General features: G+C 42.5%; 1 protein-coding gene across 1 annotated transcript in view; it reads right to left on the bottom strand.

The window, feature by feature from the left end:
• The window catches only part of FAM151B (family with sequence similarity 151 member B), a 520,233-nt gene extending 501,985 nt beyond the window's left edge, over positions 1–18,248 (bottom strand). Inside the window, exon 1 of the mRNA XM_085632400.1 lies at positions 18,079–18,248. Coding sequence (XP_085488526.1) covers positions 18,079–18,094 — 16 coding nt within the window. The 5' untranslated portion in view covers positions 18,095–18,248. The remainder of the gene's footprint in view (positions 1–18,078) is intronic.
• Positions 18,249–19,484: the final 1,236 nt, after the last annotated feature.

Below are 19,484 nucleotides of genomic sequence, written 5' to 3'. Positions count from 1 at the left end.
GCAACATTCTAAACCTATGCATGAACCATTTAAACACCAAATTAGATTAACAATCTGCACAGCTGACAGAGCGTAGAAAAGAATTTCCACCACGGAGAATGATGCACATTCCATGCATACAACATGTCTCCAAATGGAGAAAGTGCTAGCAGTTATATACACCAAAAAAGAAGATCTGGAAGCACTTTCCCGTCGTAACAGCTTGCAGCTTATAGGTGTGACAGAGTCGACAAACACTGGCAAAATAGAACTATATGTAGAAAACAAGCTCTGAGATATTTTTGGCTCCAAACACCTGTCACATATTCTGGTGGTAGAGCTGGCGCATAGATCTTTGGCAGCACAACCACTGCTGGGAGATCACCCCTCCCACCCCCCGAGCGATGACTGCCAAGCTACTAAACTATCGAGACCACGATGCACTGTTAAGGCTAGCGCGAGAGAAAAAATGACATTAGTTATCAAGGAAACAACATGATATTTTTCCAAAATTTCACTGCGTCGGTACAAGCTGCAGAAACCGTGTCTATAAAAAAAAGGTTGGAGGAAGCATAGATAAAGTACAATATGCTTTACCCAGCCATTTTACAAATCAACCATCAAGGGGCCACAAACATTTTTGCAACACTCAAAGCGGCGATAGATTTCTTCAACAAACTCCCCCCACCCGCAGGTGAGAATAACCTGAAAAGGAAACTTCAGATGGAGCAACTGAAAGATGCAAGCGCAACTGCCAGTACTACTGCCCACTCATGACTTTCCCACTGAGGGCACATGAACCTGCAAGGAAAATTAGACTCTGAATGGACATTTGGAAAAAAGTGTTGACGCAGAATGATAAGTACATGCTTCCCCAGACCTGGGGAACTTTTATACACCACCCTCAGACTGGCCTGTGGCTGGACGCCCCTAGCGTAACACTCTGAACTCAGTCCTATTACTGCTAGACCCACGGCCCCACTGACAATCAACTTTACCAAGTCGGTATGCAACGTGTCTCTGGGACATCTCGTGCACTTACTAGGTTACAGTGACCCTAGCTGCCCCTAGCTGTACTTGGGTACAGACAAAGTGGGTGGAAAGAGGGGAAACTGTTTTGCATTTCTGCTGCCATCAACACAAGATAACATATGTCTACGCACACCATTAGGTACCATCTGCCATGCCGCACCAACTACTCCATGCTCACACTGTACTAATAGGGCCCATCAGATTGGAAATATCTCCCTCATAACATAAAATGTACGGGCCTTAATAACCTCCGCAAGAAGCGCCAGGTCTTAGCCTATCTGGACAGACATCACTTTCAAATAGCACTCTTCCTGGAGATATACTGAAAACACTTGGAAAACGCTGCTGCAAAGGCCCGACTAGCCTCGTCCTATGCCTCATACTCTAGAGGGTCTTAATAGTAATCAAAAAGGCAGTTACCATCATACACAGCAACGTATGACAAAGGCGGATATGCCATTATGCAGGGCAAACCTTGTAAACACATATGGGCCAAACACAGATGACCCAGAATTCTACACACAACTTTGGAACAAACTACAATCCATGTCACTCTTGGTGATCATATGGGGTGGGGATTGGAACAAGTATATTTAGCCGCTCCAAGACCGCTCAACACACACACTTTGGCATGGAAGACAGTCTACAATGATATTACAGAAAGGTACGGAAAGCTATGGTCTAGTAGACCTGTGTCGGAGGGCAACTTTACCTCTGCGGTACACATTTGTGGTCTCGGCTCGACTACTGGCTGACGACTAAGGAGGTATTGTATGCGAATGAACATTAGACATACAATATCTTGCCAGAACACTATCAGACCACAAACCAGTCAAATTAGACATATCGGTATACCCGCACGTTTCTACACCATATGCATGGAAATTTAGTGTATAGAGAAAGCATGCGATCAACTGTTCTCAAATACTTTGCAAAAAAGAGGGCACTGTGAGTGGAGAGGACACAGTAAAGTAAAGTAACCATATGTGAGATCAGCATAAACACACAAGCTGGGATCTTGAAAGATATACATACACAATTACAAACATAGAGGAAACACTAAGGACACTAGACATTGACTATGAAACAACACCCCAACCTAACACATTAGCCAGTATAAGGGAACAAATTAACTATAACCAGATGGTGGAAAAAGAGCTATACTATATATTTTGGCGACACATGGCGAGGGCGTATAGAGAGGGGTCCCGCCCAGGCACTAGCTTGGCCACATGATTGAAAACCACTTGGGCATAAGGCCATGAGGCTAAAATAACTGACCCGGTGGAGAAGACCAATATGACACACCAGCGATTTTATCAGCTTTTTCAGAATTTTGCACATGTCTTTATGCAGCTTGACCACAGAATCAGAGACGGCCGAGTACCTAGATGACATCGCCCTAGCATTTCTGTCCTTGGTTAGCGAGAAAATCGGACACAACCTATAACAGTGGAGGAGGTGTGGGAGGCTATCCACACACTCCCCCATGGCAAAGCACCAGGTCAGACATCCCAATGGGCAAATTTCATAAAGAATATGCAGTCCTGATTGCTCCCCACCTCAACACACTATATAAAGAAGCATACGCCAAACAGGTACTTCCCCAAACTCTTCGTGAGGTCTTGAGCGTCGTGCTGCTGAAGTCCAACAAGCAGCCTGAACGCTGTGAATCTTACGGCCTGCTCTCATTAATGAATACAGATGCCAAGATACTAGTGAAAATCTTCGCTAGCAGGCTCCAGCCGTTCCTGACAAACTCCCAGGCCAATCGGGTTTTATCGCGACTCACTTAACTATGTACAACCCGCGCACTTTATTTGCACTAATATACAAACCTGATCCAGACATGGAGGCGGCGGCAGGATTGCTAGATGCTGCCAAAGCCTTCGACTCCCTCGAGGGCCCGGGCATGTTCACAATTATAGGTCAAATGGGAGTACCCAAAGCTTTTTTGAAATGGGTGCGCCTATTGTACTCTTGACCCGGTAGCCAGAGTGTGCATCAACGGACACACATCGGACTTGCTGCCTATACATCAAGGCACGTGACAGGGCTTTCCCTTGTCCCCAATTTCATTCATGCTTGCTCTAGAGCCGTTAGCATGTGTAATCCACCAAAAATATGCAGCTTCTCCAATGAGGTTCCGAACGAGACAGACTGGTATATCGCTACACGGATGACATGGTTTTATATGTCAGCACCCCAACTCTGCACTTAGCACCATTACTCCAGGAATATATTCGATCTGAACGATATTCTGGATTAGGTATAAACTGGGCAAAATCGGTTGTGCTCTCACTGACCCCAGGCACACGTCTGTATGCATTAGAACACTCATTAGAATGGAGCACAGACCCGATCATATACTTGAGAATCTGGATCCACCAAGACCCAGATCTGGTGATCCGGAAGAACTATGGGAGAGCACTATCGCAGTTGAAAGCACGGGTAGCAAGATGGTCCAGGATGCCACTGTCCGATCGAGTGCCGATCAAGAAGATGATTATATTCCCTTGGTTTCGCTACCTTTTTGATAACAAGCATTGAAAATGCAATAGGTCTCGCCTTTGATTAAGTTAAAGCCATTTGCTTTGCTAACGGTATTGTATAGCAAAGCAAATGGCTTTAACTTAATGAAATGCTTGTTTTACTTTGACATAAAAATCTAATGCAGCAAACATATTACAACAGCATTTCAAATGTATTTGAGCTAGTCAGGCTACTTCTAAATCCTTATTAAAGCAAACAGGGGCAGAATCAGCATGTTTAAAAAGAATAGAGGATTTTACCACATTATGATTAGCGCTCTCACGTTTCCTGGGTTCATGAGCGAGTAGCTCATCCAGGTCAGATTTTAACTTGGCATCCTGGAACTATTTCTGCTATTATTGCAAAATCAGGACTGCAAGTCCCACAAAGTTTACCAAAAACAAAGACTGGAGAAAGTGCCCAGGCATGGACTTTGAAACTTGAAAGCTCTATCTTATTCAAGTGCAGCACTTCCGGACACGGAAAACAGTAACAAATGGATGGTATAACTGTGCGCTGCCCATATAAATGTATTTCATTTTTGAATGGTGTTCCCTGCAATAATTTTTGATTGATTTACACTAGGCCAATTATAGCCAGTATGTAAAAAATGTAACTGACGTCATTCATGTACCCTATATTGCACAGAAGTATATTTACATCGATTTGGAAATAAAGCTTGCTCTTTGCCTTCTCCTGTATACTAGGGCGCCAAACATGCCCCAGAAACGAGCGTCAGTAAGTCTCTTACTCTGAAGATGAGAGCCCCTGAAGATGAGATGCAGGTTTTAAATGAGAAGTGAGAATCAGCATGAAAAATATTTTTTAGCAAAATTGCTGTTTATATCAATTGTTTTTTCTTCTAATTTATTGGTGCCGGCAAGAACTAATGAGGATAAGAAGTCATTACTTCAGTCTAAACAGGGTCTCATAACACTGTATCGATTGGTAGGTAGATCTACTCTTACGATAATACGGCATTGTATTTTTGTGGCTACCACCTGCACAGCACAGTACATTGTTGAGGTAATCTAGGCAGTGCGGTATATAAACAAGTAGGAAACCCTGCCACGCCTGCACTTTGTCTTCCTGGCTCAATCCAGGTTGTAGCAAGGCAGTTTGGTGAAAATAATTAATTCATAGCGGGACCGCCTGGATAGGGCTCGTCAACAATGGCCCTTATTTTCGTTCAAACACTGGGACAGTGCCTCGGTGACGGTCTGCTCGTCAACACCAGTGGTGCAGTAAAAGTACCCTGTGCTGAGTGCTCCAATGTAAACAAAATAACTGGGCCCACTACCTCTTGATTGAGTAATAAAAGGCATACATAAATGGGGTGCAGTGAGCCCTGGTGCCACAGAACCTGGCGCACTAATGAGCGGCATTCACCTATTGAACATGAATCCATGCAAAGTCTGTTGCCCTTATTTATTTATCCTTGCACTTTAATTTTTTTTTTTTTGTGTGCAGTTTATGTAGCGTGAACTCGAACTGAAGGTATCAAAGCGCTTTACATGAGAACCTGTTGCATTACAGACTGACACTCTCTCCGTATCGGATTTGTTCCCTCTGCCCCTTCTCTTACCTGTCCCATCCATGCCTTCATAGTCCTATGTCTTCCCCTGCCCTTAACCCCAGCTCCTTTTCTCCCACGAGTCACAGAAGCCCCCCGCCCCGGTGCTGCTTCCCCATGCCATACCTGCAGGGGGGTCGGGGCAGCCCGCCAGCCTCATGCTATCCAGAGAGACCACTCAACCCTAGCAGTATGTCCCTGTACCGCCTTTCATCCTCCTGACAGGGTGGCGGTCGCTTTCCCATGGAGGCCATGATCGCTGCATTCGTAATGCTTCACAAATAGCCTTCAGAAACCAGTCGGTGTGCAATTTGCGTTTAAGATTAATTTTGCAAGAGCTTGTTAGCACATCTGCCTTATCTCCTCTGTGGCTTGCAATTTCTAAATGTTGTGCAGCCTGCGGGAACATTTTCTTTGATATTCTCAATTATTTGTATTCTCGCGTCCGTATTTGCTGAATAGACTGCCTGTTATGTGGATGGAATTTGTTGCGTGATAATTAACCTATAAGTGAAAGGTGACTTTGGCGTGTTTAGGTTTTATTTTTGTAAATATTTTGGGTAACGGGGCCTGAAGTGCCATAGTTACATAGTTTTAATCAGACAGCAGCGTGGACAGCATCAGTGTCTGGAGGTGCTCAGGTAATTTGAGAGGATCCCACCTGTCGTTCACGTGGCCTTCTGTACCTCCGGAAACTTAGCTGCCTACGTGCATAATGAGCAAGCAGGGGCGCAAGCGTGCAGTTTAGATCTCAGTCAGCACGCAAGAATGTCACTGTAAAAAAACAAGTGCGGCCCGTCATGGGAGAGAGAGAAGATGTGCACGTGGGGACTGCCTTTACTGGCAGCAAGGAAAAAAAGTCCCCCAGTGTATCACGCCGCCAGTAAAGCATCCAATCCCCGCATGCACATCTTTTGTCTTGTTTGTCTCCCCGCGTGCACGCTGGAATCGTATCGATTCCAAAAGGTCCTCTGCATGGCAGAGCAGCGCATGCGCTGCTTTTTGCCAGGCCGAGTCCTAAAAAGAAAGCACATCTGGCTAAATGTGGGAAAAATAGAAGTAGTGTAATGTCTTTTCATTTTGTCCCTGAGACCCCCCAATAAAGATTTAGTGGATCCACAGAGAACATTTTTGTCACCACATTTAGTATACTTTTTTGCACTCTGCTCCTCATTCACCTCTTTTCACCACTCATCTTGAGAAAACACCTCAGCTCCTCCCCTCGGGGAGTTGTAGCCCACACTTCGGTGTGAGGAGGGAACCCATATGATGAGGCATGTCACCTAATGGTGAGTGAGGGTTCTCGTCCTGAAAGGATTTCTCCATCTATGTTTTCTTTTGTGCTGACATTACACTACTTATATTTTTCCAGTGTTCTGACTCCCTTCGCTGGGTGTTAGAGTTTGAGACCCGGAAAGAGATTCCCACCTCTCTCATTCTAAAGGTATGGAGCAGACTAGAACCCAGAGGGACTCTTGGCATACTAAACTTAATATATACCATAGTATAGAAAACAGCACCTACTTCTTACCTCGTACTACACTTAGGTTAGGTACACTGGGGTAGAACATTTTAGAAGCATCAGACGAGTATTCACTTTTTAGCCTGTGTTTTGTATGTATATATGAATATATGTCATAGCTAAAAGACAATGCTCTTGCAGTATTATTTCTTCTTACTGCTTACGCTGTGCGTATTATATCTTGCTTACTGTCTAATGATTGTAACAGCTCATATCTCTTACACGAGAAACAAGACTGTTCAATAAACCCCTTTTATTGAAACGCCCGTCTATCTATTTCTGTGTAATTCTGGAGAAACTAAGCATGCACGATTGACTGAGTGAAACTTATCTTCTGTTTCCACGATTCTGAGACGCGTTCCGATTCAAAGGGAAACAAAGTTGTCATGTCTATGCGGTTGTCAGAAACTAATCCCTTCTTGTTCATTCTAGAAGTTTCTAGTGACCTCTGAGTTAGCTGGCACACACAAGTAATTAAGTTTAATGTACTCAATAGGGGCATACTGACCTTAGTCCTATGCAAAAACTATAGTGTATATTATTCCAATGCGCAGGGCCTATAAGGGAAATAGGAACTACACTACAATACAATGGAAGTGACTGAGATATTCCAAAGACTTAGATTTAGATGATAGTCGTGCACAGCTCCAAGGTAATCTTTAGGTTAAAGGCGTAAATCGTGCTCCTTCGTTTACTCCCTGCTTTGGAGTATGTGCTATGAACTGAGGAAAGCACTAGCGCTGATCAGTGCTAGTGTCACAAAGGGCACTGATTTTTGGTGTGCTGGATTCACCAGCAAATTTTGATCAATAAAGTTTTCCAAACTTGAAATTGCTCTTCATTGCAGTATTTTATTCATACTTATGAAAATATATTCATGGAAGTATTCAATAGTTTATACTTGGTATTCAATTCCTTTTACAACAATCCATATGTTCCCAACAATCCTTATATTCCTATTCCAATGCATTTCGGCCTGCTGGCCTTCATCTGGGAAATCTATGAAACAAAGAGTGGTATCTATCACTAATAATTCTTCAAAAACAAACAATGTTTAACTCACTAAATCTTTGTCACATATTATCTGGCACCATCACGTGATATACATACTATGCTACGTTCGACAATTGAAGTAGCCATTTACATTTACGCGTGCGGATTATTTTCCGATGTTAAAACCAAATGCATGCGTGTTTTTTCTGCTGGTAACTGGAGCCTAGTAACATTATAAATTAATCTCGCAGTCAGATTGGCTAGCGCAGCGCGTTAACTGACAAGCATTCGTTGACGCTTTAAACCAATGTTAGCAATTCTAATGTTAAAAAGGTTCAAGTTGCCTCGAGTGGGTTGCAAGCATTAAATGTAACGTGGTAACGTTACTATTTCAACTTACAGACAGGTTAAGTGGCGTGGCACATTAGCCGACAAATGTTTGTAAGCGCTTAAAGCAAATGTTCGCGGTTCTACAAAAGTCTGGCACCGCCATGGGAAATCCAGCAGCCCCAGCATACGCGAACATTTTCATGCACCAGTATGAGAATAAATACATTCTACAAAACCTCCAATGGCAACAAGGGTTACGTCTATATCTGCGATATATAGACGATATCTTTATCTTGTGGAAAGATACAGAAGACCAATTGATCAACAACATCCAACTACTAAACCTGATTGATCCAAGGATTCAATTTACTCATGTAGTACATGAGAAACAAATTAATTACCTGGATGTAACCATCCTTAAAATAGGTGATAAGTTTGAAACTACTCTATACACCAAGACAACTGATCGAAACAATTTGCTTGCCTACCAAAGTTTCCACCCTACCCCTCTCAAACAACACTTACCATATTCACAATTACTCCGCGTACAAAGGATTGTCTCAGACCCGAAGGAATCCAAGACACAAGCACTAATCATGATTGACAAATTTAAGAAAAGAGGATAGCCAAATGAGGTGTTACAGGATGCCCACAAAAGAGCCACAGCCAAGAACAGACAGATGTTACTCTCTTCTCAAAAAAGTGTAAAAACAACTAAAATTACATGCGTGAGTAAATATTCTACTGTCACTCCACAATTCAAGAAAATCATCAAAAGACATTGGTGTATGCTCAAAACAGAACTGGACTTCAATAACATCTTCCAGGATGAACCCACATTTGCATTTACCAGAGCTAAAAATCTCGGTGAAATCATAAAGAAACCTACTCTCACAAAACCTTTAATAACCTTTAAAGGCACTATCCCATGCAGAAACTGTAGTAATTGCAACAATATCATGGAGGGTAACACCATCACTCACCCCATGCGGGGCAACAAAATCAAGCTACAGGTTAATGGTACCTGCGACACAAAAAACATTATTTATATGCTAAAATGCCCATGCGGAAAAGCCTATGTGGAACAAACTGAACGTAAACTAAAAACAAGATTAACTGAACGCAAAAGTAATATAAGAACAAAAGTGTTTAAATCAGCGGTTGCCAACCATTTCATTGAACAAAATCATCAGATTAACCAGATCAGAGCATGTATATTGGAAATTGTGGAAAAAAATGAAGAGAGAGATAATAGAAAGACTTTATTGACACGTGAAAATCACTGGATATTCCACTTGCAAACCCTGCGTCCTCAGGGGATAAATGAAAGAACTGAATTTAGTTGTTATTTATAAATCTGTTATTTATAAATCTATTAATATTCTGTCATGATTATGTTAATTGTACATTATGATACACTGTTTCCGTGGTATAATATATTGTAACTATCATCATTGCCATTAAGTGTTAGTATTGCTTAGCATGAAACACACATATAGACACTGGCCCTTTAACTGATACATGCGCGACTTCAAAACATCGTAGTACAGCCCACACGCGTCACACGCCAACTTGCATCGCGCTGAGAACGTTCTGCTTACAGCGCTGATAGAATTCAGTCTCCTGCATATTCGGTAAGAAGGAATTACGTTTAAATGCTTGTAACCCACCCGAAGCAGCTTGCACTCATTTATTATCGGAACCGCGAACATTTGCTTTAAGCGCTTACAAACATTTGTCGGCTAATGTGCCACGCCACTTAACCTGTCTGTAAGTTGAAATAGTAACGTTACCACGTTACATTTAATGCTTGCAGCCCACTCGAGGCAACTTGAACCTTTTTAACATTAGAATTGCTAACATTGGTTTAAAGCGTCAACGAATGCTTGTCAGTTAACGCGCTGCGCTAGCCAATCTGACTGCGAGATTAATTTATAATGTTACTAGGCTCCAGTTACCAGCAGAAAAAACACGCATGCATTTGGTTTTAACATCGGAAAATAATCTGCACGCGTAAATGTAAATGGCTACTTCAATTGTCGAATGTAGCATAGTATGTATATTACGTGATGGTGCCAGATAATATGTGACAAAGATTTAGTGAGTTAAACATTGTTTGTTTTTGAAGAATTATTAGTGATAGATACCACTCTTTGTTTCATAGATTTCCCAGATGAAGGCCAGCAGGCCGAAATGCATTGGAATAGGAATATAAGGATTGTTGGGAAAATATGGATTGTTGTAAAAGGAATTGAATACCAAGTATAAACTATTGAATACTTCCATGAATATATTTTCATAAGTATGAATAAAATACTGCAATGAAGAGCAATTTCAAGTTTGGAAAACTTTATTGATCAAAATTTGCTGGTGAATCCAGCACACCAAAAATCAGTGCCCTTTGTGACATATTCCAAAGACTACCATCCCTTCCCCTGCCCTTAGCAATGTCTAATGCACATTTTCAGAATTCAAACATTTTAAATTCTACTTATTCACAACAAAGATCATTGTTGTTACTTGTCTATTTGACACTGTAAACAAGCAATGACAAAGCCAACAGGTCTGACTTGTTTTAGGCATGTATCTGTTGTGTTAAATGTCCATATGGATTAACAGAACAATCACAGAGAGGCCCCACCAAGTACTTACTCAGGTAGCACGTTTGTGAAGTAATGGATTTTAGTTTATCTGTATTTATGCCACGCTCTTAATTAGATAGGTCATGCCTTTTGGATAGGATTGCTCACTAGGCTTTTTTGCCCACAGCCCCTTTGGAGATCACAACACCTTTTTCCTCCCACAAAAATCACTGGGGTTTTACATTTTTTTTACATTTCCAGCACTCATTACATCCATGTTCACATTGCTATAAAAGGGTACATATTTTACTGCCACGTAGAAAAAACATTACTATCTTTTTCTCTTGCTTCATAATTTTATTCAGAGAACTCGAAAATCATTGTGCGCAATATGATTTATTAAAACCTCTGCTCTAGACCATCTTCCAATGGCAGGACTGTACAAACTGAATGAGCAGAAGCAGTTCAAAGCATGGCATACTCAGAGTGATCTAGTAGGCGGTTTATCTAGATCACTAGGTCAAGGTGGAACTCCAGAAGGAGATCAAGAGCCTTGCTTTTTCTTTCTGTGTTCTCAGTGTTGAGCAACTGCTGCTCGCATGGTTCTGTTAAGTAATGTCTTCTGTAGGCTGATTTGTTTTTCCAAGGAGTGTTAATGTTAACCCATTATGATTGAGATGGTATCATCTGCATTTGAAAGGTAATCTCCACCTTGTAAGCCACTGGGCTATTAACCCCTTCTCCATCCGATTGCCTATAATAATAAAGGGAGGAAGTAAGGAACTACATTTTAATTAGCATTTCACAAGTCTGCCATATGGCACTATGGTATATGATCTTATCAGCCATACCTGGTGTTTCAGTCAACAGCATTTTGCATTGTGGGGCTTATAGTTTTTCTTTTAACATTGTCTTTATGGGTTCAAAACTCTAGCATGCAAAGTATTAAAAGCTAAAATGCCAGAATTACTCTAAGGTATTACACCACAGGAAGCCACATGTCAACTATGTTTTAAGGTTTTACAAAATGGGCTAGGCCAGCGGTTACTAAAATTTTGACTTCTGTGGACCCCCACTTAATCATTACTGGAATCTGGGGACCTACACTGAGTCATTGCTGGAGGCCAGGGACCCCGGTGTATGTAATTTCAATGATGTGATCCTCAAAACAATACACAAAAATACAGATAAAAAACAATCAGTAAACAAATACACAAATTATTACATATGTTATGTAATTCACAAACAAATCGCTAATACTAGATTCTGTTTGATGTACTTGCTCTGCTCCCACTAATCAGTCACAGGATACCAACTTGATTTTTAGCCTCCATTTCAAATTCCTTCACACTTACAGAACGTTTTAAAATATTTAATTTTACATTTTGTTTATTATAAATACTTAATTAAACTTAATATTATTTAATTTTCTAAGCAGTCGCTGACTCCCTGAGTGGGCGTCAGGGACTTAACTCTGCTCACATATCTCTTTCACACCAAAAAGCATGAAAAAAGCATTGGAATTGGGATCTGTTTAGTTTTTTTGCATGGCGGAAAATATTTAGCGCTCACACAACACGTTATCAACAAATGTGCACCCCTGAAATGCAAATTATCCAGACATAAACCCCCAGACCCTGGCTCTCTAAAGACCTTTATGAGAAAGAAAGCTGATCAGAAAATGCAAGAAAGAATGGAGAAAAGAGCCATTTCACCGGAGTTTGACTAAGCGCCGCAAAGCATGAAAACTTTACAAAGACTAAATACTCAGAGCTAAATCCTCCCATATCCGAGTACTCGTGAATTCGGCAAAGAATAGACCAAAGCGCCTGTTCGAGGTCACTGCACAGACCACTAACCCCTCCACCACTTTGGCTCCTAAGTCATCAGTGGCCCTTTGCAACAACTTTGTGGATTTGTTTGATAAAAAAGGTTAGAGACAGCCATATCTTGCTGTCCATCAATGACCCCCTTGAAATGGTTGAGACTCTACCACACGAGGCACTATAATCATGGTCATCCTTCTCGCCAATTTCCGAACACGGTCTACAACAATTTCCAAAATAAAACCTGAAAACCACCGTCAGGACACAATCCCAGGTTCTATCAGCAACTCTCTTGCCACACACCTTGGCTCCATATGGACCACCTTGGCAAACTCCTCGCTCAAACAGGACCTCTTCCCAGAACGACTAAAAATGGGTCAAATCACCATCTCTTGAAAAAAACCTCTTGATCTAGAGAACCTGAACAACTACCGCCCAGTCTCCACACTCCCATTTTTAGGCTAAGTCATTGAAAGTTGCATGGCATCCCAACCTAGCCTCACAAATTCAACCAAACAACCTCCTGGACTCTCCAAGCAGGTTTCCGTCAGGGTCACAGTACAGAAACTGTGATCCTCCAAACAGTCATTGACTCCCTTAGAATCCTCGACCCCAGCAACACCTGCCTTCTGGTCCTTCTGGGTTTATCTGCTGCATTCGACTCTGTCAACCATCTGGACCTCCTTCGTACTCTTGAACTTTGCATGGGATGTGGAGCACTGCCCTCAACTGGTTCTCCTCAAACCTATCCAACCATTCCCAAATTGTAAAAATGAGCAAATCACTCTCGAGACCAGTCAGCGTTCACCAAGGGGTCCCCCAAGGTTCGATCCTCTCCCAGACCCTCTTTAACCCCTACCTAGAGCCTCTATATGTGATTCTCAGAAACTCTGGGATTCTCTTCCACCTCTATGCCGACGACACCCAAATATACTTGAAAATCTCTTCCCCTGAAGACGTTGCCCTGCTTTCTAAAACTCTCTTAAAGATTTAAAACTGGATGTCCAACCACTATTTAAAACTCAACCCAACTAAAACAGAATTTCTTTGGATCTCACATCCGAAAGCAAAAACACCAGTACAAGAATGGATGGCTAACCTTCCAGTCCTGGATGTTTGCCCTGCCATTGTCCAGAGTGCCAGATCACTCTGCATCACCCTTGATAATCATCTCAATCTTTACAGCTATATTGCAGCTATGACCAACAGTGCACAACACCAACTTAGGCAGCTTTGGGGCATCAGACAATTTATTCTGGCACAAGACCTCAAAATAGAGGTGGCATCAATCGTTCTCTCTAGACTAGACTGAGGAATTGCCCTTCTCTCGGGCATTCCCAAAGCTCACCTAGGCCCAATGAGGGCAACTCTGCATGTTGCAGTACACTTTGTTTTAGGTCTTAAGAGATTTTACCACATTTTCTCTGCCCTGCTAACCCTCCACAAATTGCCACATTGAAGCGCAGGCCCAATACACTCCTCCTCACCCTTCTATCTAAACGAGAAACTGAAACTTTATGGAGCAAATACGTGTTCCAGAAATGCCCCATCCCTGCTACTGTAACCCCCCACCTTCAATCGGGAACGAGACATGAACCATTCTTTCTCTGGAAGTGCCTAGAATCTGGAACGCTTTGCCTCCTTCCATAGGCCCAACCACATGCTTGGTAACCTTCAAAACGGACCTCAAGCTCCTCCTTTTTGTAGACATCTTGGTTGATTTACCCTGGGTCAGACTTATGTACTCGCTCCCCAGCGTTCTGACCTGCCTTCCTTATTTGACCCCACCAGCTAAATTGATATTGTAAATGTGTATTTCCTCTGCCCAATGCTGTAGCTGTTACTCCTGCAAACATCCACTTAAGCAGAGGTCGAAGTGGGCGGGATCAGCAGTGCACGGCGTGCCCCTACTTCTTTAATTCTAAAGATTCCGTTCCCCTACTTTTTTATTTTGAAAATTCATCCAAGGACGCAAGAAATCCCCATCGCCTATAGATAAAGTTCGGCGTTTCTGGCTTTCCGGGTGGGGCAGCAGAGAAGTAACAGGACTCTGTCTTTTCCTTCTTGCCCAGAGAAGACAAAGACAGTGTCCACTTCTGCTCTGCCGCTTCAGCTGCCCCCACTCTTTCCTTCTTCAGTCACTCTGTCTAGCAGACAGTTCTTCTCCTACTGAAAACCGTGACTTCAAGACGGGGTTTTCACTCTCTTTCCTCTCCTTTCTTTTATTTGCTACCCTGTGAAATGGATCCAAAAATGAAAAACACTTTTGCTGGAAATGTCTTATTTTTTTGACATTTTAATTCCAAAGTGCAGCATCAGGAATAAAAGGTAAAAAATATGAAAAATAAATAAATAGCAAAATAAAGTGAGACAGAGTGAAAGCAAACTGGCCAGATTGGTTTCATTCACACCCAAACACATTAGCGCCACTTTTACAGAGTTTGCCAGTGAAGCACTATTTTTGTTTTCTTGTCTTTGTTTTCCCTAGACTTGGAACTAGTGCACCAATCCTGGAGGAACAGCAATGTGTGGACTGGAAAACAAAATGTGTACTGCGGCTCTGCGTCCAGGAAAGTGGTTTTTACCATACTGCTTATGTTTTGTAAGGATATAAGCAATGCACATTGAAATGGGTCCATTCAGGGCCCTGTAGTCATGTCTTTAACTTTTCAGGCAAAAGAACTCACTGATTTCTGAATTGTGAGTGTAAAAGCGTTAAGGTAACCATGCTGTTCCTGCTTACATTTCAAGGGGTTTGCTAAATTTTGCATTCCCTATGAGGGTTTGCTTTTTCCAGGATGTTACTTTTTTTTTTTGTAGGCCGCATATTGCTCGTATAGTGCGTAATTTAAATTGAGCCGCAACCAGGTGTTTATGGCCGGCAACAATTGGGTTGTAGTTGAAGGCAGTGTGAGTTTTTCTCAGTGGGGTAGTATGGTGTTCAGTGGGGAGAGGATGTGGCACTATGGCCAGAGCTGCTGAATTTGGAACTGGGGATCCAGGTTCAGCCTTAATAACCAGTCCACCAAACCACTCTCCTCAGAGAGAACAATCCCATGCTAGACCTTAGAAGGCTTCGCAAGACCTTAGAAGTCCTGGTGTCGTAGCACCAGCAGGTGGACCCTAGCATGACAAGTGTAGGTTAACCTACAAGACTTGTCCACCACTATACATACTGAGGTTCACCTCCAGTCTTGCGGGCAGGCCTATGAAGCAGCACACCCTAGAACAACAGTGATGTCACTGAGGTCACAGGTCCCTTGAGAAGGGCCAGCTTTAGGGCGGTGCAACCGGTGTGACCGCACCGGATGCTGACTTTAGGTATCATGTTTGCAAGTATATTATGGTTTTAAAAGTGCTTGCTGCCTCCTCCCTGGCCTCCAGAAAATGTCAGCAATAATAAAAATGTCATGATGACTCTGGTGATTAATGTTCTTCCTAGAGAGAGATCAGAATTTTGTCTAGTGGAAGTTTTGACTCGTGGAAAGGTGGCTCAGAGGGTTAATGTACCTGCTGCAAAGAACATGTACCATGCAGATCACAAAGTGCACATAATGTAAATAGGTCACTGGTCTACTGCTTTTGTCAGAGAGATCCTTTTGTTACTTGCAGTTTATAAGTTAAAATCCTTACATAGAACAGTGAGCTATTACCTGTCATCTAAGAGCTGCATCCAAACTGCAAGGTATAAATTAGAGCGTTGTTTTTTCCCCCCAGTCTTTGATTATCCTAATGTTGTAAAAAGTGTTCTTTTGGACAGAAATCAATTCTGATTATTAACCCCTTCTGTGCCCCGCCCTTTCCCCGCCCTGTGCCGGGCGTTGAATTAGCGGGCGGGGTTCATGACGAGATAGTCTCGTCATGGGCACAGCGCAACCGCGCTCCATGACGAGACTATCTCGTCATGGGCACTGAAGGGGTTAAAGAGAACCCCCAACCATGGTATTACATTTTAAATTCCCGGTATTACGTTTCTTCAGACAAATCACTATAACCTATGCGGCCTACTAGTATGGTTGTCATGTGACTCCTTCACCTTACAGTCCTTAGTCTTATGTAACATTTGCTATACAGTGATTTACACACATATTGATTGTCTGTGTAATGTGTGTGATGTAAAGTGCTCTGACACCCTACATGGTATGAGTGGCGCTGTAAATCGAATTAAATGCATCTGAGACAGTGTGGTTATGGATACTTGAGGGGCACAGTTAAAGGGTGGTAGTGTGGGAATCCATGGCAGAGGTGGTCATTGGGGGACACTAACTAACATTAATGCACTGAGCACCACCAGTGCTAAGGGTGGCCCTACCCTTGAGGCCAGTCTGCCTCACCCATAGGTACCTCCATTGGCCTTGTTTCAGCAGTAGTAGCTGCAACTCACCAGGGATTGGCAATGCAGGATTTGAACGCATACCAAACTAAGTACGCAAACTTCAGTCTCTCTGCTTCATTCACAAGCACTTTTAACATGTGTTGCCTGCTGTGGGGCCACTGGAATTAATTATGCAGCAAAGGAGGACAAAATTATGCCGCAGTGTTGACTAAATTATGCATTAAAGAAAAGGCTTCAGCGTAATGCAGTAGATTTTCTGATATTTTATTATTTTGACGTGTACACATGCTAACAGTCTCTGGAAAGAGTTTGCCTTATTAGTACCAGTGTAACATACAAATGCAGCAGTGAGGGAGGTGATCAGTCAACCTTTGCAATAGGCCATCTACTCCGCAGCAACACAAGTCACATTTTGTATTAACTTTTGATACGTTTGAGCTACAAACAATTTATTAGCTTAACTGGTCAGATCATGCAACAGATCTTGCATTATGAGGCAAATATGGCAGAGCCATAATTATATAGAAAACATTTGCAAGCTAGGATATTTTGCCATTCACGTTTGAACTGCTGTTGTAGAAAAAGGGAGAAGTGCTGATGACAAACTCCATGGCTCAGAAACAAATGGCTTGTGCTTCCACATTTTATCGTATTTGGGACATTCTGTGATTTAGAAGCATATCCCACTTTGTGAATATATTTTAATGTCAATAACTCATTATAACCTTAAATAATCATGTGTAGCCATTGGTTGATTAAACTGGGCAGTGAAATGCCAAACAAATACTAAAAATCGGGATGTCTGCGCATTCTGGCCACATACCTGGTTCCGCCCACTGATCCAATCCTTGGGTTATTCCCGCCCTCTGATTCTCTGCCCATAGTTCCACTACTTCCCCCCCCCCCCCCCCACTTCGACCACTGCACTTAAGTAATCGTTAGAGCTTAATTACGAGTAATGTAACCCTCGGGCCATGTCCGCGCTATATAAAATTGCACAAATAAACGGTGTCCGTTGCAGATTGTCAAACCACAGACTAAGAATATGTGCTCTAGACAGGTGGCAACCTCTTTTAAAAGGGGTCTGAATGAGCATGCACTTGGCGCTGTGCCTTCCCAAACTCAGTTCAGCGCCTGTTCCAATATGTTGAGAGCCGCCACTGTGACATGCTCCAACTCCGAGGATCCTAATCAAGAGACACACGGAGTGAAACTCATTTGGGAAACGGGTCTAAATAGTTCATAAAAAAAAAAAAATAGTACGGGCCACGCTCGATAAGCTTCCTATCGGCAATTTCCCAGCTCCACATTCCCGGTGAAGCGTGTGGACAACCCCTCTGATGTCTAAGACGAAGGCTTTATTCGAGTCTTACCTTGATCCTTGTCCATTTTATCTCTCGGCCCTACTTGGGTATTGCCTGGCTCTCCTATACTCTGCGTGAAAAAATATATATATCCCTGTTTCTTAAATTGCGATGCTTATCAACTGCCCCACTCCAAAAAGTATCTGTCTCTACGATGAAGAAGCAAAGCAAGGAACAGTGGGGCAGGGAAATAAACGTTATCCAATAAGAAAATGTGGCTCAGCGTGCAACCAGTAGAACAACCAATCGGAAAACATTAAACACAGCTGCTGTCATGACGAACAATTGTTTGAACAGCAGCTCTTTCAGAAGAAAGCTTGCTGCCAGAGCACACAGCACTTATACGTGTTTTATATGGTCTTGGACTGAAAACTTTAAATTTATATCTCAGCGATAATTACAATTGCATAACTTTCAGTGCAAAACCGTAGAAAGGAGATTTCTATGGTGGCAAGGTGAGGCGTGCTGTTCCCGGATCCATCCGCGGGTAACTAATAAAGTCCTGCTTTTTGTGTTCTACTTTGATTTTGGCATTGTAGTCTTGATTTATATATAAGTGAATAACAAGGACCACAGCTGAGGGAATAATGTGGACTGGATGAGCTACTCACGCATGTAGTTCCGAAACGTAAATCTCGGAATGTGTGCGCGTGCCATTTTGATTACACAGCAATGTGTGTGATGTTTCCAAGCCGTACACTGTGAGCGACACCCAGTGCTGGAATTGGGGAAAAAAATATTCCAGGAACCTATGCATTAGTATTAGGTGAACAAAGTGTGATTTAGGAAAGGGGTGGAGGCCCCGGCATGAGGGGCGGAGCTTGAAAAGCAAAGTTTAACAGCCAACATATACAATGAAAAATTGTCTAGCAAACGCGACAAATAATTTTCAATTCTATTAAGGAGACGGAGGCGAGGATTATGCTTCTCTTTGCTTTACTGCAAAAACACAGCAGCCAATTAAAACAACTTTAAACTTCAGCATACCCCCGGAAGTACAACCCCCTCCATAGTATGCACCAACCACTAATAGTACTTAGCATATATAGTCCGAAAACCACAACATCACTTCCTCTTTCTTTGCGTGAAAGTCTTAAACTCAGTCCACAAACTTGACTGTTGAACCCTGGACCACCGATTTCCTCATCGACGTGCGTCCAACTTGAGCCCCGAATCTCCTTTCCGGAAAGCCTCATCCACTGTCACATGTCAGCCTGGAAAAACTCTCCAACGAGCTGCTTCATCCATGCCAATACCAAACTTCTGAACCTCAAGGTTGCTTGGTCTGTTCCCCTGTAATGAAAACTGACATCGTAACGTCCATAGAAGACTGGCATTGAAGTCAATGTACAGGAATACATGGTGGGTACAACATTATAACCATTATGTTATCAATCCCGTAACTTGGGTGGGAT

Source organism: Triturus cristatus, chromosome 2_1 (genome assembly GCF_964204655.1).
Source record: "Triturus cristatus chromosome 2_1, aTriCri1.1, whole genome shotgun sequence".
Taxonomy (NCBI): domain Eukaryota; kingdom Metazoa; phylum Chordata; class Amphibia; order Caudata; family Salamandridae; genus Triturus; species Triturus cristatus.
This window is presented reverse-complemented; position numbering and strand designations above follow the sequence as displayed.